General features: G+C 41.8%; 1 protein-coding gene across 1 annotated transcript in view; it reads left to right on the forward strand.

The window, feature by feature from the left end:
• The window catches only part of UNC5D (unc-5 netrin receptor D), a 192959-nt gene that overhangs the window by 149481 nt on the left and 22009 nt on the right, over nucleotides 1–21469 (forward strand). The window contains exons 9-11 of the mRNA XM_089903552.1: nucleotides 7811–7979; nucleotides 9530–9757; nucleotides 18496–18645. Of these exons, the coding sequence (XP_089759678.1) occupies nucleotides 7811–7979; nucleotides 9530–9757; nucleotides 18496–18645 (547 nt within the window). The remainder of the gene's footprint in view (nucleotides 1–7810; nucleotides 7980–9529; nucleotides 9758–18495; nucleotides 18646–21469) is intronic.

Below are 21469 nucleotides of genomic sequence, written 5' to 3' on the forward strand. Positions count from 1 at the left end.
ACAGGAGATTCTAATCCCAGCTCTGTCACAAGTGGGTGTGACTTCGGCCACGTCCCTCCACCCCGTAGCATGCCCTTCTGTTTCCTCATCTGAATGGTGATGGTGTTGGCCTGATTACTCTTAGGTCCTTTCCCAGCCCCCGAAATGAAATGATTCTACGACATAGGACTCAGGTTCCTCCAGGGAAGCCTGTTTTGCCCATTCAAAATGCCAATGAGTAAACCACTTAGCAGATAATAAAAACTGTCATAGCAGCATGCCGCCTAGATCTTCTCCCCTCCCCGTCTTGCACTTTAAAGCACTCTCCCTGAGCCATCATTATTCCACTTCTCATAGTAAACAAAGCTAAAACGCCAACACTGCATGAAAGATGAGGTTTAAATTGTGTCTAGGAACTGGTGATTTACACATGATTTGCGATTCCTTTAGTATATTAATTGGTAAACACCCTGTGAAGTGTGTGTAAACTAAAGCCCTGAACATCCAGCAAACAGTTTAGTCTCTCAGTGTGGTGTTACTCAAACTTCAGCAAGGTCAAATCCTCATTCCAGCCTGTATGTAACTGCCCTCCCACCCCAAGCCCCTTGTGCCAACTCCCTTCCCGTGATCCTACTGCAGATAATACCAAGTGGGTGACACAGATCTTTAAACCCTTTAATAGCAGAGATGTATGCTTCCATCCTCAGTTAATTGAGCTTGTTGCTTATTGTAATCCACCCTTCTAACTGCCCCTCTCCCGCCCCAACTAATGGCATAGAATGGCTTGAAGAGCTGTAACGTTATTTCCAGTTACTGCTCATCAACCCCCCAACCTGAGAGCCTTCCATATTAATACACGTGCTCCTTAGAGAAAGAGGATGTAGGAACAGTCCCTGTGCATTTGCATTTTCGACCATAGTAGCATCATCCAAAGCCATAATCGTGAGCATTTCAACTTGACCGTCATCTGAATTCCATTTCAGAAGCCTACCCGATGTATATCTGACAGACCACCCAGCCCCAGCTGCGTGAGGCTTTGCTTCGGATATTTTCTCAAGAACCACACAACTTTGCTCAAACGTTAGCGCCAGGGCTAACTTGCAAGCAAGGAACGCAAGTGAAAAGCGTTACCTCAGAAATACTGAATCCGAATCGTCATGGGTGGTATCCACGAATATAACTGTAAACAAGCTACCCAAGGAGTTTGAAACCACGTTACAGTTTTAGGGCCACTTAAAGACTGAAAGAGGAATCAGTTGTGATGAAGAGATTTTGCTCAACTTCTCTCTTTTCTCCTCTCTTCTCCTGATCCCCTATTCTCCCTTTCCAGAAGTCTATTTTCTTAAATCATACATAGCAGTTACTAGAGATAAATCCCCCAGGAAACCTAGTCATGCTATTGGGATGGACTGATGAGCCACGCTGCCTTCTAAAGGGCCCATATCTCCGAGAGATTCTGTGATTATCGTTTCCTGGGACTGATCTCAAAGATCTGGTCAGAGCTGCAGAGTGAGACAGGTGTCTTGACTCGAGTAAAATGAGAAATCATAAACCACAAACTGATTTTTATCCATAGCAAAGTTAGCACTCTACGTCAGTGTACCAGGGTTTCAATGAAAAGAGAAAAAGAGAATAATAATAGTAAAACTGTGTCATCTCAGGCCCAAAACTGTAGGAGGCTGGAGCCAGCTTGCTTTCAGAGCTCCAATTTTAAAACTAAGTACAGCTTCCATCCATCGGCCTTTTATGTCTATTCCATTAAAATATGCTTTAATTATGGATCGACCCAGGGTCTGGCATAGTAAAACTATCATTACTCTCCTGCCCGCATTCCTGAGTGATGCTCTGGGAAAAGGTGATCAAACCTACATTCATCTATAATACAGACCACAAGGAGGAAAGGAGGGAACGATAATTACCAAGCACAGCATGGCCGACGACAACAACAGTGAAAATCTCGTCTTTAAATATGGAGCCGATTGTTTTGCTTGAAGAGAGTGACACGCTACGAGCCTAGGGTCAGGTCAAGAGATATTGAGAGCAAAAGCAAAATGTGCCCGGATGCACCTCCAGACCTGCCGTGGTTAGCAACTTGCCACCTTGTGGCTGACCTTCACCGTGACCTTACGTTGTGACTTTGGCGCTACAGAATGTGAGTCACGGTGTGCCAAGGTTTGGACCGTGACCTCACCACCACCAAGTGCAGAACGCTCATCACCTCCACCACACATTGTGTGCGGCTGTCAGCGACCCTGCTGACTTCATTTTAAGAGTTCCGGACAGATTCTCCCTGGGCCTCTCTTCATTCATTCATTCATATTTTTTTGTTTGTTTGTTTTGACGAAATTTTAAAACTTAAGGAAAAGTGGCAAGAATAGTACAGGTGACTCTTGAACAACACGGGTTTGAACTGGCTGGGTTCACTTTTTAATAGTAAACACTGCTATCTGTGCTTGGTTGGATCCATGCATGTGGAACCACGGATACGGTTTTCGACTGCACAGAGCGTTGGCGCCCCTAAACTCCCATGTGGGTCAAGGGTCAACTGTATAAAGAGTTCCCAGTTCTCCCACATCCAGATACACAAATGTTAACGTTTTACTACATTTACTGTGTTCTACTCTTTCTCCTCATGTGCATGGAGAGAGACATGCACATATGGAGAGAGGAATTAATAAATACACATCCACCTGTATTTTTTTAACCATTGTGAACAAGATGTTCCCTTTTCCCCCTAGATACTTCAGTGTGTGTATATTCTAAACACAAACTCTTACATAAACACAGCACAGTTATCACAATCAGGAAATTAACACTGATACAATACTATTATCTACTCTGCAGACTTGGTTCCTATATCACCTCTTATCTGAATAATGTCCTTCATGGCAAATGAAAATCCAGTTCCATTCACTTCGTTTTGTTGTCACATGCCTTTGGTCTCCTCTGATCTGGAGTAGTTCCTGAGTCTGTCTCTAGTTCATGATACTGACTACTTTTAAGAGTGCACATCAGCTATTTTGCAGAATGTCCCTCAGTTTGGGCTGGTATTTGTCGGATAATTCTCTTGATTAGATTCAGGTTATGTATTATTGGCAGGAACGTTACAGAAGCGATGCTGAGTTCTTTTCCCTTTTTCTTATCGGGAAGTATGTTCTGAAAATTCATCCCATTACTGGCAAGATTAACTTTGATGACTTGGGTTAGGTGGTATCTGCCAAGGTTCTCAAGTATAAAGTCATGTTTACCCTTTGTAATTTTTAAGTGTGGGAAGATACTTTGAAACCACATAAATAGTTCTTTTCTTAAAAATTTCACCAATTATATTAGCATCCCGTTCATAATTCTTAACTGAGTCAGTTATTAATATGATTGGTTGTCAAATGATGACTTCCTACATTTATTAGTTGGCTTCCTATTGTATGGAAGAGTTTTCCCTTCCCACTCATCCATTCATTTATATCTGTATCTTTCGTGGGTTCTTATGTTATTCAGTGGGTTATCATCCTTTACCACCATTATTCACTTTGATGCTCAAGATGTTCTAGATTTGATCAGTGAAAACCACTGGCTCCTAAGCTTGCTTCAACAAATATTTGTGAGTGCTTGAGGCCTATATTAGGCACTGGGGTGCGGGAAATGGGTACAACAATGACCAAAACAGAAAAAAAAAAAATCCCTGGCCTCATAGAGCTTACATTTCAGTCTGTGGAAGAGAAAAATAAACAAATGGTATAGTGCATTGGAGGGCAATGAGTGTGAAGTCAAAGAAAAACAGGGCTTCCCTGGTGGCGCAGTGGTTGAGGGTCCGCCTGCCGATGCAGGGGACACGGGTTCGTGCCCCCGGTCCGGGAATATCCCACATGCCGCAGAGCGGCTGGGCCTGTAAGCCACGGCCGCTGAGCCTGCGCGTCCGGAGCCTGTGCTCCGCAATGGGAGAGGCCACAACGGTGAGAGGCCCGCGTACCGCAGGAAGAAAAAAAGAAAGAAAAACAAAGATCAGGTTTTGATGTAGGAACGTTGCAGTTCCACGGCTTAGGCATAATTGGGGAACGCCTTGTTTGTAGGTGTCATTGCAGCAAAGGTCTGAAGGGCACGAGGGAGATAATCATGGGGACGTCTGGAGGAAAATTCCAGAGCAGCAGAAACAGCTGCAGTTCCTCGAGGGGGAACAAGCTGGCATGTTTAGTGGGATTCCTCAACTCAATATCATGAGTTGAGGACAGACCATGGAAGGGAAGCGTGAAAGCACTGCCAAGGTGCCTTCATTTCTTATAGTGCACATCCCTAAGGCACGTACTGAGATAAGAACCATCTAGTGAATAAAGTGGCCATCTCAGAAACACAGTTGCTATAGAAATAAGACTCATAAAAAGGTAGGAGAGGTGGGAGTTCAGTTGAGAAGCAGAACTTTTATGCATGGAGCACACACTAGGTGCTTTTTAGGCTTAACTTCGTTTAACTCTAGAACAATCTTAGAGTAGGTATTACGTTGCATGGGAGGCAAGTGAGGCTCCGAAAGCCTTTGCCTTCTGCCACCGTGTCTGGTTTTCATGCCACAGAAAAAGTCAGACGAGGGGTGTAATATCAGGGATGATGCCACAAAGAGCACAGTGAGGACACAAGAATGTTCTTTTCATCCACATTCTGTGTCCTCTGCGGCTCCTCTTGGTTTCCCCTGCCGGTAACTAAACAGGGTTAGTCGCGTGGGGCTTTCTCTGTCTTGCCAGATTCCCAGGCAAGATGCTCCCAAGCCCTTTACCAGCACCCTTTCCTGCCATGTATATTTATTTTGCGGTTGGGGGCATGAAAGCTGCAAAGCTGGCAGAATTTCCTCCAGAATTCTCAGCTGCACTGCGAGAGCAGAAGTTGGAATTCACAACCATGTTTCCATATAGTTACTCAACAAGCCACCTGCTTACACAGACCTGGCTCTTAAATTATTGATCTTTTTGTATCCGTAAGCATTCGTAAACATGCACAGCATATATATGGAGAAAAGGGCCGGGGAGGGGACACAATGAAAAAATTAAATAGCAAAAGTCTCACGCCAGCAGACTTTTCATACAGGAGGGTGTGTGATGCACTGACGTTGTTCATATCACGGTCCTGAAATCGCTGCTGTTATTAGTTCCCAGTTATTATTAGCTCACAGCAGTTTTAGAAAAATGTGTTGCCTTTTTTCTTTTTTTAACACCTAGCAAGAGCACGAATACTTCCTTGGCATATACTATGTAATGTGGGCAAACTTAAATGCCATCCATGCTTTCCTCCCAAATCTTTGGTTTTGCCCAATTAAGCCTCCTCTCCTCAGCTATCTTGTCCCTAGATGTCCTAGGTCTGTATTCATGGCTACACTTGCACTACATCTTTTCCTCCATCTTTACTTGGGATGTCACAAGAGCCAGCAGTTCGACCAGCAATCTCCTAGTGCTAACAGAGAAGCAAAGTGCATCTGCTCACAGGGGTCAGGAGCCTGGAAGTCAGAAATCTGTGGTGATTCGGCTGCCATCTCTTTGATTGACTTTTCTGTGACCTTATATTGTTACCACCTGCCCACACAGGCGTGTGGAGAGCTTTAACCAATATCTGTAAATCTCCCTGATTGCCACAGATAGAAGGTGGCAGAAAAGGGCAAATTATTATTAATTGTCGGGGAAAAAAAACGGAGAGATTAAATTTTGTTCCTTCACCAGAGAGAGACCTACATGCACGGACACCCTTTTCACGGTAGGAGGATTAGGTATGTCTTAATTTACTTCCTTTGCACTTCCGGAAATGCCCGACGGCTGCTTAATGCAAAGCCCCATCCCAGTCCCCACGTTAAGTTTCCATGGGCACCACCTCCGACTCCTAATGCTGCTGACATTATTACCGAAAGGAGCCCTGCTATTCACAATGAGTGTGAGAGTTCACCTAATTAGCTACTTTCCATTCACTTGGCATTAAATAATTCCCCCAATTCCCATATGTTTGAATAATACGTTCAACAAGGGGGATCATTCTCTGAAAGCGATTAAATTGTTCTTTTAGGAGAGCTTGTCGTTGGTCACTCAGAAGCACCCCTGCAATCCCTGTCTGTGAAGGAGGCAGGCGGCAATTACACAGAAAGCACTTAACCCTCTCCAGTGGCCGCTGGCAGGCATCCACACGCAAGCTGCCACCTCGTGCTGGGTACAGTTTACACTGGAATTTTACATTTTTTTCAAACCTCAAGTATAGCGTTCTAGGCTGTTCATAGAGCATTTGTCATTGCTAATACAGGACTTTCCAAACCCACCCACCTCCCCGACTTGCCTGCCCTGCTTCAACATATAAATGCATAAAAGACATTTTCAGTTTAGTCTGTGCTTTGCCTGTATGGGAAGAATTGGTAACTTTGGTTTGCCTACGTGGAAGGCTGAATTTTCGGAAGGCAGCTCCAGTGCTTCTTGGGGAGGGAGGAAGACGCTGTGATGGTGTTCAGGTCTAATTTAGATACAGTAGATACAAGATGCTCCTTCTAGCTTATAGGCCGTGCCTTTTATGGTAACAGTGAATTATAGATAATGAGCTAAAGTGTGGCCATGACCAACTGGAGAGGGAACAAGCAGTGTCCTGTCATCAAAAGCAATTCAGAAATTAACATGTTAGGCGTACTCATAGAAAACCTGTTTGTTCACACAAGATCACAGACAAGGTAGTATCTTTCAGTACTGATTCCATCCTGCTCAAAGGGCTGCTTTTTGGACCAGGGATGACATTTCTTTAATGTCCTTCCTAGGTGAGATGAGAGAAAGCTTAGGTAATAATACCAGTCCTAGCTCTCATGTTCCATTGTTCATCTGAGCGTCCTAAACTGCTTTATGGACTATATTCTGTATCAGTATATTTCTTACAAGTGAAAATAAAGGGGGAAAAAATCAACTGGCTTGTTCAAAAACATACAAGCAGTTGGGGAAAATGAGGAGACTTCTGGGTTCTCACTGATTGCTGTCCTGTGAACTACCCCATTTACTCTTTGGGGCAGAGAGTAAAAACAAAAGACGTAAAAATGGAAGAGGGAGGCATTCAGTAAGGTGGTATTATTTCCTTTTAGTTAAATTTCTTTGATCTGTTTCGTGGCTCTGCCTTCGTATTGTAAATTATTCACAATACAGAAAAATCTGAACACCAGGTTTAGGTAGAATGATTTTAAATTTAGAGCTAAAATAGGAAAGAGATGAAACATCATATATATTTATGTATTTGATTATGCCGTTTATAACTGTCTACTGTGCTCTTGCTATATAACTTGTGTATTTGTGCATTGGCAGAAAATAAATGTTTTCAAAACCAGAAGAGACATACTCAGTCCTGGTACGTTTGAAGTGTTGCTTTGTTTACAAAAATAATTTGTTTTGTTGCTAAGTAGCATTAAAGATATTTATATATCTTTGTGTTGTTGGGAGAAAGGAGTGTGATGATGGTAAGATTACCAGATCGGTCATTTCTATGAGGTCCTTGGCTTTGGTCATTGATAACGTTATCAGTGAGAATAAGGATTCAGCAGCTGGTGTGTGACCCGCCGGCCAGGTCTTTGCTTTCTCCTGCTCTGCCCTGTATTTCTGAAGAAGCATTTGTCATTTTGTTTTTCAAAACCTAGATTTGAAATCTAGGCTCAACCTCAGCCTGTGTGCTTGAGCAGTTCAGGACAGATGGCTGTGGTCTAGAAGAGCCATCCTCCAGGAGGTGGTGTTACTCAGGAGGGAGTCCCGGGAAAGGATTTTGCTAAACCTGCAACTAAATTCTCATTCAAATATGCCCCGCTCCTTTACATGCTTCTCTCTTTTATCCTTTCCCAACCGTACAGCCTCCAGTCAGATGGCTCTGAGGTGCTCCTGAGTCCGGAAGTCACCTGTGGTCCCCCCGACATGATTGTCACCACTCCCTTTGCCCTGACCATTCCACATTGTGCAGACGTCAGTTCTGAGCACTGGAATATCCATTTGAAGAAGAGGACCCAGCAGGGCAAGTGGGAGGTGAGACCTGAGCCTTTCTTTTTTAAAAAACGGGGTTTGGGTTCCACCCGTGGAATGGATTTAACTTTTACCCTCTCTTCACACAAGCCAGCCGTGAAATTTGTGAGCATTTACTTGTTTTTCAGAGGGTTGGTGGCAAGCGTTCACAGTATCCTCGAGGTATTGGCTAGTGTTTTGGGGCAGTGTGTGTGCACATGTACCCTGTGTATCTGCCTTTGGTACATAAGACTGTGACTCCCGCCTTTGTTCCCAGGCCATGTCCCTGTCTGAGCTGACTTTCCTCTGTGGCTTCTGTGGGGTTAGGGAAGAGGCCCAGGGCAAGCAAGCTGGATTCATAAAAGGAATCACTCTATCTGTTTTTGCCATCATAGGGATTGTAACAAATCTATGTTGAAGTATTCAGAAACAGAGTAGCTGCTAAATAGATGTTCATGAATTAATGAATGCATTGAAAATCATTCTGTCTTGCCCTGTGTGTATGAGTACATGTAAGAAACAGTACAAGGAGAGAACAAAAGGGACAGAATGAGAATCCACAAGAGGAGAGTAAGGACGAGGGAGACAGCCACAGCAAAGAAAGATGGCAGCGGAATGACTATTCTTAGGGAAACCTCTGATTTATCTGTCTGATTGGGATTCCTTGGTGTCTGAGGTCAGTATGCATGAAAGTAGGTGAATTATCTTGCTGGAACACAATGACCTAGTCCAGCCCTGGGATCCTACCTCCCCAGTCGGTGCTTCAGGCAAAAGAAGTCAAAGGAAAATCATGTTTCTTGAGGAGAAGAAAATTCCCAGTTGCTTCAGTGGATGACATTTACCCTGCCCGGCTATGTCTTGAAACTCGTCGCTATTCTTTATTGAAAATGCATTCTGCTATTTATTCAGTTGTGATACATCCACAGGCAAATTTCCCGGGGTGTTAAGTTCCATGGGTTTCCTAAAGGGACCAGGTTTTTTCTCTTTTCCATTACGTCTTGCTTTGCCTTGATTTTTACCATCTTTGTTTTTCTTCCCAGCACTTCCGCACTGTCATTTACATCCAGATGGTGTCAGATTCGTGCCCTGTCACATGCCACCCATACCTTCTCAGGGAGGGTGAAATATTCTGATACGTCTTATCCAAACCATTTATTGAATGGTCCCTCGTGAATGATTTTGATGGAATGAAAGAGGAAAAAATATTTGAAAGAAATATTACCTTAAGGATAGGGAAAGAGGTTTTCAGAAATAGACCTTTATAAAAACATAAGAGTTTGCTCATTGATATTAATGTTCAGGGCTGTTTTTTGTTGTTGTTGTTTTTAATTTGGCCTTGAACAAATTAACTGAAAATTGGAGAACTTTGAAAGTGACGTTTGTTATAATCTACTAAATCGAATCCCAACACCCTGAATATAGCCATTCATTCAGTTCCTGATGTCAGCAGTTATTTTGAGAAAATGAGTTCAATAAAAATATTCTGAAAAAAAATGTTATGTCCTTGCAAAGTGACTGTTAAATCACATCTTATTTCCCAAGCTGAGAGAATTCAACAGACCTTTTCCCAACAGGAAGTGATGTCGGTGGAGGATGAATCCACATCCTGTTACTGCCTTTTGGACCCCTTTGCGTGCCACGTGCTCCTAGACAGCTTTGGAACATACGCCCTCACTGGAGAACCAATCACAGACTGTGCCGTGAAGCACCTCAAGGTTGCGGTTTTTGGCTGCATGTCCTGTAACTCTCTGGACTACAACTTGAGGGTCTACTGTGTGGACAATACCCCTTGTGCATTTCAGGTCAGCCTTTTCTCTATAATTCTTCCTGTGGTGTCATGAAAGCATGGGGTTTCCTGAAGATCGGTATCAATAGAGAATCTGATTGCAGAGGGTCTGGAAAATGAACCCACATCACTGGCTAGATGGGGAAACCTCTCTCGAAACAAGAGCTGTGTTACTATGTGTCCAACAATGTGCTGAGGGTACAAGATACTTGCCAGTCGAGAGAAGAGTTAAATTAACACATAAGGAACACTGTGTGCTAAACGAGAAAATTGACTAGAAGTATAGTTGAGATTCAGAAAACAGAGACCCAACTGCAAGAGAGGAATTGGAGAAGAGTTCTGGAGGACCCTCAGGGTACTTTCTTGCATGAATGAGATTTAAGAGCAAAAGAGGAAGGGATACCATGTCCAGAAAAGAGAATGGCGTGAACCACAGGAACAAGAGTTATTTGATGTACGGCGAGCAGTAAGAAAAGTGCTTGGTCACCTGAAGTTTGCAGTGGGGGAACAACAATTATAAAGCATACCTCTCAGCAGGCTGTCACGTGACATCCTGGACACACAGTCTATTAATTTTTAGGGTTACTAGCGCAGAGATGGTTCCTTTCCATTTTTGGTCCTTTTAATCATGCATGATTCCTTTTAAATTAGCTACTCACAAAGAGTGCAAGTTTATTAATAGCAGCAAAGATAATGCAGAAGTGCCTGTGTAAGCTCTGCCCTTATATAAATAGCTCTCCTGACACATCCCAGATGCCAGCTATTCCAGTTCTGGATCATTAAGTCCATGATGCAGAGCTTTTCCTCAGGAACTAGCTTTTAAGACACTGAGCTGGAAAACTCATATTTACCAACAGAAGAGATACAGTGACCTGAATCCTGAATATAAATCAATAAAGGTGACACAGTGCCAACCTATGTGCCCACATCTTCCCTGACTACCTCTTCAGTAGCACAGGTCATTATAAAGGGCACGCTTCATATTTGGCTGTTCACAAAAGGGACCTTTTTCATAAGGGGTGCCATTCTTTAAAGAACAGTTTGTTCTTTACAAACTGTTAAACCTCTTCCTAGGAATGGCATTTTAAACTCTTCACCTGCTTCTGAGACCCCCTAATCAGAGGATTTCTCCAAGATAAAATACCTGACATTCAGTAATCAAAAATAATAAATTGACATATGATATCACTTGTATGTGGAATCTAAAAATATGACACAAATGAACCTATCTACGAAACAGAAACAGACTCACAGACTTGTGGTTGCCAGGAGGATGGGGGGAGGGAGGGAGGGGGTGGGAGTTTGGGATTAGCAGATGCAAACTATTATACATAGAATAGATAAACAACAAGGTCCTACTTTATAGCCCAGGGAACTATATTCAATATCCTGTGATAAACCATATGGAAAAGAATATGAAAAACAATGTGTGTGTATATATATATGTATATACAATCACTTTGCAGTACACGGTTTGCAAGGCAGCAGAAATAGAGACGCAGATGTAGAGAACAAATGTATGGACACCAAGCGGGGAGAGCAGGGTGTGGTGGTGGTGGTGGTGGGATGAAGTGGGAGATGGGGATTGACATGTTATACACTAATAGGTATAAAATAGACAACTAATAAGAAAAAAAAGTTTGCGGTACAGCAGAAATTAACACAACACTGTAAATCAACTGTACTTCAAAAAGAAAATTGAGGTTCCTACCGCCACTGAAGAGTTGTAAAACGCACCATCACACAAGTTGGATGTTTAGTAACTCAGCCAGATTTTGAAAGCTGAGTAAACATGGAGCGGGGGGAGGATTTCCAATCTCCCGGGCTCATATGAGTAACCCACTGCTAACTAGGGTTACTGTTGAGGATCTGTTCATCACAACTGCCTTGGAAGCCAGCCGTCATAACCAGTCTGGGATTTCCTTTGAATAACAGTCTCACTGCTGATGTATATACCAGTGAGTTAGACATCTGCCCAAGGAGTTTCTTCTAAGGGACTTGCAGATAATGTCTTTTCATTCCCATTCACTGCTCTCAGATTCTAGAAGAGCTCAACCGTTAACAGCTGAATTGCAGTGGGAATCATGAAAGTGAGGCTCAAACCACAGCTTTTCAAACCACTATCCATCCCTGTGGGTAGTAGACCCTTCTTAATCAATGCTCGAGAAACTGGTATACTCCCTCGTATTGAATATAAATGTCTTTATTTCATCACTGAGAGAGATTTCTTAAAATTCTTTAATTTTGCTGTAGAGAAATGTTTTTTCCAGTGGAGATACCTTTGGCCCCATTGATCGGAATCTGATCACCTCCAGTGATTCTTTCCCTCTCCTATTATGTCAAATAAAGCTGATTTTCAAGTTGAGTTGGGTTGTACTTGTTATTGACAGAATGTATGTGACAGCTGTCGTGAACAGCAAAGGGCATGCTTCTCCCCTGGGCTTCTGAGAGACCATCAGCCTTGGCTGAATAACTTTTCTGGCCCACAGAAAGATTAGAACATAACTTGTAGCTTTTCTGAACACAACCGTTTACTCCGCGGTCTTAGTCTCTGAGTTTTATGCAAGAAAGGAATCTTGCTTTCTGGATTTTTATATTGCTAAGTGAATGTGTTCAGGACCTCCTCCCCAGGTTCATTTAAACGTCCTTCATATCCCAAATCATCTATGTCATATTTTTTCATGGCTTCATATATGGTATTTAATTAGAGGGAAATATTATATAGTTACTAACCCACTAAAACAGTTCCACTTGAAGAAAGCCGTAGCAACAGGACACTTTCGGAACCTCTAAAAGACTTCACACATTAATATTCGCTCCTCCCAACTTGTGTGGTATGAGCTGAACATCTTGTATGCAGTGATGACTCACCTTCTATAACTCAAATAGAACCCTAACTTCTTAATCAAAATTCATAGGTAGTTTTTTTTTTTCATGAAGCATTTCTGCAGAAATTGCCTACCCTGGAATTTGCCTCTGTTCCGTTATCACTGTAATGAAAATGTTTGTCATGATTTGGAAATAGAGACCAAGCGTGGCTGTGACAGTTGCTGTATTTATTGTAGTACATCTTTCGTAGCTCAAAGTAATGATACATATGAGCCCAGCTAGACCTGGGCTTGTAACCAAGAAGGAAGCCTGGTTAAAGGACATGGTTGCATTTTCACGCCATTTCCATCTCCCTGGGAAACTATGTCCCCGCAAAAGCCCACCTTCTCACTGGAAATCCTTGGAAGAAGGGCAGCTTCCAGACCCAACTCTCCTGTCCTCTTAGAACTAGGTGGGGACCTGGCAAGACAGTGGCCTCACCAAAAAATATTCCTTTATAGGATTTTAGTAATCAAACAAACATTCTTCATTTTTTTGCCATGCCCTCCTTTGCCTCCTGCAGGGCTGCTTCCCATTTGCTCTGGGGATATTTCATCTGAATCCTAGTAGCAATTTCTTTGAATCACAGAAGCAAAATGCCTCATGCACCTTGGTAAGGCATAATTAATTTGGTTTCAGATTTTTGAAGCTATGTTCTAATAAATACATCTAAAACCATCTCAATGGAAAATTAAATCCGCTCAGATAGGCTTTTTAAAAAAAATACAAATGCCATCTGCCTTAAGGTGAGAAAGGGACCAATGACTTCTTGTCCTTCCTGTTCCTGTATTTCTGTAATAATTAGAGCTGCAATTTTATGTTTTTGTTTGACATTGGCACTTTTGATGAATTCAAACCAAAGGTTGAGGAACGGTGATATATTTTCAAAGTTGTAACATGTTAAGACCTAGGTTTTTGTTATTTTGTTACATTCTCTCTCTCTCTCTCTCACACACACTCACACACAGTTCAAACAAACCTTAACATACGGAAAGCAAGGAATTAAGCACTTGCCCTATCTTAGGGGGGGAAAAAAAAAACACAACTAATTTTTTTCTCGATTTCTCCCAGCACTCCTATTCAGTACCTCTGGGTCCTCCTTACTTACTTGGCATTAATGGAGATTTAGAATCTAATTTCAGAGGATTTCCTCCAGATGTAGCTCTTGTGTTTATCAATAATACAACCTTGGAAAATATCATTCACGTAAAGCAGTTAAAGGAAAACACCACAGCGACATAACTTCTGTGTGTGTGTGTGTGTGTGTGTGTGCACTTAAACAGTTTTGTCTCATAAATATGTAAATTCAGCCTGCTTGTTTTAGTATCCCTGAAGCACACCTGAATATCGCTGCCTGTCTCATTAAATCAATATAAATGGCTCAGTGAGGCACAAAGCACAAGTTTCTCCTGGCCACAACTCCTAGCCCTGGATGACTAGCAACCGCCAATGTGAAATGATGAAACAGAAGAGACAGAAAAACCACCAACCATAGCCTTTAGGTACATCTTATATACAAGAAACCAGCCAGACCCTACTTTCTACTTTAATTAACACAGATATCAATTTAACAGTAGACTCAGAGGTTTAGCCAAGGGCCTTTATCACATAGGAGGCAGATAGGAAAAAGTCAAATGGATATCAGATTCCACTCTCGGGGTGATGCATCCGTGTGAATGACTCCGAAGGAGCTCAGCAGAGTTGTTTGTACCACTGATTCCCAAACCTGGCCGGACATCAGCGTCATCTGAGAAGTATTTAAAAATACAATGTGTAGGCCCAGCCCCTGAGCGGAATACAATAGGTTTAAGGGGCGTAACCGGGAATTCTGTGTTAAGTACAATTTATCCTATTTGGAGAGGGATTTAAGCTTGCACTCTGAAGCCAGTTGTGCCTTTACAAATATATAAATACAGTGATGAGTTCATTATTGGGCTTCTTCATTTTAATGAGTAATTGGTTTGTTACAAAATAGCTATAATTGCTTAATATTTTGTATAAGGTTACAAGACACTGTTAATTGTATGTAGCTGGTTCAGTATGTGGAGATTAAAGTAATCAAAAAAACAAAAGTAAAAATAAATCATGGTTATATTTAAATTGGAGGCCCTAAAGCAGAAATCTTTAAGAGGTGCCATTTTCCTCGGTGATAATTGTAAGTGGATATCCATTTTAAAAATTCCTAATATCCTCAGGGATGGCTTAGATAGTATATATAACCACAGGGCAAAAACTTTTTTTTAACTTTTTATTTTATATTGGAGTATAGCCGATTAACGATGCTGTGATAGTTTCAGGTGCACAGCTAAGCGACTCAGCCGTACATGTACGCGTATCCATTCTCCCCCAGACTCCCCTCCCATCCAGACCGCCACATAACATTAAGCAGAGTTCCCTGTGCTATATAGTAGGTCCTTGTTGGTTATCCTTTTTAAATATAGCAGTGCGTACATGTCAATCCCAAACTCCCTAACTATCCCTTCCCTCCACCCTTCCGCCCACCCCCCACTCCCCGGTAACCGTAAATTCACTCTCGAAGTCTGTGAGTCCATTTCTGTTTTATAAATACATTCATTTGGATCATTTCTTTTTAGATTCCGCATATAAGTGATATCATACGATATTTCTCTTTCTCTGTCTGACTTACTTCACTCAGTATGACAATCTCTAAGTCCACCCACGTTGCTGCAAATGGCACTATTTCATTCTTTTTTATGGCTGAGTAATATTCCATTGCATATATGTACAACATCTTCTTTATCCATTCCTCTGTCAATGGACATTTAGGTTGCTTCCCTGTCCTGGCTATTGTAAACAGTGCTACAGTGAACACTGGGGTGCATGTCTCCTTCTGGACCATGTTTTTCTCCAGATATATGCCCAGGAGTGGGATTGCTGGGTTATATGGTAGCTCAGTTTTTAGTTTTTTAAGGAACCTCCCATACTGTCCTCCATAGTGGCTGCACCAATTTACATTCCCACCAACAGTGCAAGGGCGTTCCCTTCTCTCCACACCCTCTCCAGCATTTATTGAAAAACAGACTGACTTATATCATCTTTACATATATCTTGCAGTAATGAAAAATTACTTATGGGACAGTGTTAATAGCAGTCTGACCTTCACATGACTCTTAAAAAAATCAAGCATAGTATAGGAAAATGCAGGGAAATCTAGTAGGAAAAATACTAGACCATGAACAGGTACTGATATAGTAGCTCTGTCACTAGCCATGTGGCTTCAGGCAAATCACTTTCTTGGGGGTAAGGGGGAGGGTCTCCATGTTTTCCTCTGTAAATAATCAAGTTTTAAATCACTAACTACCTTAAGTTCCCTTCAAGTGTGATGATGCTATGTAGTTTCTAAATATTAAAATAGACTAGCTCTACACAAAGTAATTCATGGCCTTGAACAAGTCACTTCATCGCCTGACCTCGGTTTATTTCTCTGTACTTTCAGGCAAGTCAGATTTAAAGAACAGGGATACACTTCAGAGAGCCTACCCAGTCAAATATACTTTGACAAGTCAACACCGTTGTTATTCCATGGCTTTAATATGGTTTGAATAAGCAAATTTCTTATTTGTCCCTGTTTCTAACCTTGAATGGCAAAGAGCAGGTAGTATATTACCATGCTAATGATTTTGCTTGGCTGTGGATAAACCCAAGTAAAGAACTGAAGCCTAAAGATTAAGTGACTTGCCCAAGACCATGCAGAAATGTGATTAGAAGCCTGTGCTTCCATTTTTGGTTTACAAGACGAGTGCCCTCTTGAGTATATATAACCCTCAGGAAATTCTCATACTCCCTGAAACCCGAACAACATTACTCTAAACAAAAATACAAGTCCCTAGCATGGTAAGGGAGAATTCGTGATTGGCCCCTGCCCTATAATATTCATCACCTCCAGCCATACACTTTCCACCCTAACCTTCTATCCCAGCTCTGTCTGGCCTCCGTGCCTTTGTGCAGAGCCCATTCAGTGTCTGGAATGCACTCTCCCTCCTTTTCCCATGAGTAGCCCCTATATTTACTTCCAGGCTCAGTTCAAATATCACTTCCTCTATTAATTTCCCAATTCATTTCCTGGCCTTTCTGCCCATCTGGGTTAGGCACCCTCTGTCTTGCCTTAACCTTTGGGAATATACATATTTGTAATAGTTAGATACTATATTATACTCATATGCTTGCTGTTCTGACCCTCTCTCTAGACTTTGAGCTCCTTGGCGTTTCATTTCTGTCCACCCAGTGCCCAGCTCAAGCACTGCTCCACTGGACGCTCATTAAATCTCAAAAGAGGGAACAGACCAGGATCCGTAAAGACCTAAAGTCAGCGTCTGGCATTAATTCCCTTTCCTCCCACCCTGCCTCTTTCCTTCCACTGCTTGCAGCCCTCACTAGACACTGACCACTGTGTTATTATGTCCAACGCTTAGACCCACAAGGTAATGAATTATCTAGCACCGCCCTGTCCAGTGCGGTAATTGCCAACCGTGTGTGCGTATCTACATTTGAATTAACTAAAATGAAAATCTTAGTTCCTTAGTCACTCTAACCACTCTGGCTAGTGGACACCATATTGGAAAGCACAGGTATGGACCACTTCCATCATCGCAGCAAGTTCAGTGCTGACTCAGGGCCCCAAGACACACCCCTTCCACACCCCAAGAGCTGGACAAAATGACACTGGAATGGAATCGTTTAGTCCTGAGAAGAGACACTAGTAGCCTGTTAACAGTTTGTGTGTACATGAAGGATAAAAGCTGGAAAGCTGCCGCTTAGAAACATTTTCATTAATGTTAATCTATACGTAGACAAGAGATGGGAAAGATAACTTCTGAAGCTGTTTTCACTCCCTGATAATTGAAATGTAAGTTTTATTGTATTTATAAACCTATTTGCTTGGCTTCTTACAACCTTTTTGAAACTCTGGGAAGATTATAGGACATCATTAAAGGATTTCAGTTTTCCTATTTATCCTAGCTCTGCAAGGAAATTATAAGTCAGTTAACGGTGATTTTTTTAAATGGGGATTTAGGGAAATCTTTCATCTCCACTAACACTGAAAACCTCACCCCCTACAGTAGTCTGACATTTTATAGCACTCATATCTGTTCTATTATTTCACTTGTCTTATGGAGATGATTCTAAACGCCACAAATTTGAAACCAGTTAAATGGTTTGCTTAATAGAATGTATGTGAACTGTGTTTGTATGAGATATAATTATAAAGATTTGTCAGTGAAAGATAAAGGAGTATTTATCTCAGGAATTTGATTTCTTTTTTTTTCTGAGCTGAAACTGACTCGGCAACTTATTTTTTCTTGGCCTTTTGGCATAACTTCTGTGAACATTACTACAAATAAACATGATACATGCATTTGCAACATTTATTTTGAGCTAAAGGATAAATATTGGATGATGCCTGTGTTAGTGACAAACGAGGGAACCAGAGCGGAGGAGGGGCTGCGTCTCCCTTTCTCATGAAATATGATGATGTGTTAAGTACAAATACATCCCTTGATTATGGCGATATCAGGATGAAGTTCACACAGTGCTGAAAGCTCAATAGTATTACAGTTTGCTTGGGGCAAACGAGGTCTCCCAGTTTTAAAGACAGGCGCAGTGTGTGTAAAAGCCTCAACAATACAGTAATGAAGAACAATTGCTTCTTTGTGTCCGGATCCTCATTTCTCAGCAGCCTGTATGTAGCCCCTTAGTCCTGACCTTGCAAGGATGGGGGTGGGGTGTAAAAGTAGAGTGTGCCCATCATGCTGTTTGTCTCTTCCTGGGAGACACGTGAGAGGGAGTATACGTATCTGTGGAAGGAAAACGTGGAGGAAATTGGGTACTTTATTGTTGTGCTTCTTTCTTTTTCTTGCCCTCTAGGAAGTGGTTTCAGATGAAAGGCATCAAGGCGGACAACTCCTGGAAGAACCAAAGTTGCTGCATTTCAAAGGGAATACCTTTAGTCTTCAGATCTCTGTCCTTGATATCCCCCCATTCCTCTGGAGAATTAAACCATTCACTGCATGCCAGGTACTGGCCAAATGGGTTTCTGACAGAAATAGCTTTGCTTTAACCAGCAAGTAGATCACAAGCCCTGGTGAGGGTACTCTTGACTTTCCTCCTCCTTTAAAACTATGGATTTAATTTCAAAGCTGTCACAGACATGTAACAGTTTGGACTACACCCAGGGGATGAAACCTATTGTCATAAATCCCTGGGTTTCTAACACGTGGGGGGAAAAGGGGCTTGTGTGTCAGGTAATGTGACATTTCTCCTCTCTCCTACTTAAATCGCCACTCGGGATAGGTTGAAGGTGGTCATGTAACAACTTAGAGCAGGATGTGTTTGTGGGTTTGTTTTGATTCAGATCAGTTCATTATGAGACACAGTTTTAATCCTGTTCAAGTACAGATGAACTGGATTGTCAGGGAGAAACCTTTTAAGGGTGATAATTTTGAGTTGTAGAGAGCTCTGGCTAACCAGATGGGAACAAGAGATTCTGTCCTGAATATATGAAGTGCTTGCTGCCAGATGAATTGAGCAAGATGGGAAGAAGAAATCACAAATTGAAAAACAAAGCAATGTCAATGCCTCTTAGAATCTTTTTATAACTATAAAAATATTTATGTATGATTGTTCACACACCTCATTATTAGAGACTTTAAAAAAAACTGCAGGATGACTTACGAGTCTCCTTGGATCATTTGTAGGGATTTCGAGTAGTTGCTTAGCATGAAAAGATATCAACTTGTGATCTTGTCACTGAATTCTATGAAAATTTCCAGTGATAAGTATTGTCATGAGAAGCAGCCAGCTGGTCTACCACCGTTTCCTAAGCTAGAGTCATCTGTGCTTCAAGTGACAGGACATTTCCCTCACTCTGGGTAAGCTTCTGGGAGACTCACATCGATCTGGACTCATAGGACGCTTTCAGACTTCTCTGTTCTTCCCATCAGCATAACCTGCAGAGCCTTGTGGTTTTGTAACCTTTCCACCTTTACAGCATTCATTTTCTAAAAACCATGCACAAGATATACCGGCTTGTCAGGATGGAAATAAGCCAAATCTCAAAGAGAAAAACCTTGGCCATGCCATGAGAGTTAGAAAGAAGTTGTACGACCAACACCTTATACTTCTAAACTTCAGAATTTTCAAATTGGTTAAGGCCATATTTTTATATTTACTTTTCAGATTTCTCATTACCTTGGGAATTGCCCCCTCTATGTATAACTTTAGCACATTCAAAGCAACAAGAATCTCTCTCAGGGCCCTGTACAATTTTTTTGAAAACTTTACCATATTTCTTTTTATGGAGATAGGTTTTCTATGAATAAGTGTATTATTTATGATGTTCTAGACCTAGGTGTCTCTGTTTCCCAGAAAGCAGTATTCAAAGTTTCTAGTCCAAATTGAACTTCAGGGTATTATTAAAACAAATCCTGAGTCATGCAAATTCCTCTGTGTATTAATCTTTATTGATTTAAGGGCATCATTTCACTGGATCTAGTACAAGTGACTCAGTCCAAAGTAACTATTAAGTTTAATGCTTGGAGATAAAAAAAAAAAAAAATCAGATGAAAGAACCATAACCTCTCAGTGGCACTTAAACAACAATACCAACACCAGGGATTCCAAAGAGAGCCTCAGGTAGAAAAGGCTTGGTGGAGGTTAATGCCTGCCCACCCCAGAGGATGCAACAGGGCCGGCCAAAGGCAAAGGGCACTGGCTAGCAAGAAAACCCAACCAGCTTTACTGCCAGGATGGCTTGGATTACATAGAGGTTGTGAACAACTAGAAGCGTTTGCCTTCTGTAATTGAGCATAATTTGAAAGAGTCTTGGACGGCTGAGAAACAATTTAATTTTCTCTGCACCAGGAGGCTTGCCACTGAGTTTTCATTTCCACTTCATTTTTCTTCCCCACAAATGGCTTTCTGCTCTATTCTTCCTTTCTCTTCACCACCCTTAGAACCAATTTCTTTGCTCCTGTGATCACTGAACCCCCAGCAGTACGCCTACATGTTGTGCTTGTCTTAATGGCCGTGCTGTGTTTGCTCTAGGCATCAGATTCTAACACTCTGGGGAGGGTTTGTGTTCAGAATGCTTGAACTTCATGGAGAACATCATGTGCGCTGACAAACTCGGTGTGGATAATAGAGAATGGCTTTTTGTTAAGGCTTAGTGGATAAGGACTCACAGAGCACTATCGTGGAGACAGAAAACCTCACTACTCCTGACATCATTTATAGGTCTCTCCTTCAACTGGTAAATGTCCCTGTCATCTTCTGTCATCTTCCAAGTCAGTGGGTAGAAGACCTCTGGTATTCTTGTCTTCTTGTTCCTCTCTCCCTTTCTCTAACTTCAAATCAGGAATCTGGGAATTGACATATTCCAGTTGGTACCCAAAGCTTACTCTCCTAAAAAAAACCTTCCTTTTCTCTTCCGGGAAAGGTGGAATTTCTCAGGGAGGTATCTAGTGCATAGAATAATTGTGCTATCAGACACCAACCAAGAGATGTTTTTAGAATGATGTGAGTTCAAGACTGGGTCCAGAGCTATGTGATGAGAGCCTACATATTAGGACCAACTAGATTTTAAATCTTGTTGGTTTCGATTCTGGAGGACGACAGTTTATAAAATGCTAGGCTACAACCCTTATTGCTTGTGAAACCGGGTATGATGGGTGAAAGGGAAGGGTATGTGAGTTCTTAGGAGATCTGGTTACCATAGCCCCCACTAACCTTGATTCAAAGAAAAAAATGAAGCCCACAACACTAGTCCTTCCAAAATAAGCAATTAATTATGCCCCCTTTTCTTAAGACTCTACCACAGTTAGTGATATGCTATTGTCCCCTT

Source organism: Delphinapterus leucas, chromosome 21, assembly GCF_059928025.1.
Source record: "Delphinapterus leucas isolate spDelLeu-1000000601 "Yukka" chromosome 21, BTC_Dleu_Yukka2, whole genome shotgun sequence".
NCBI classification, from domain to species: Eukaryota; Metazoa; Chordata; class Mammalia; order Artiodactyla; family Monodontidae; genus Delphinapterus; species Delphinapterus leucas.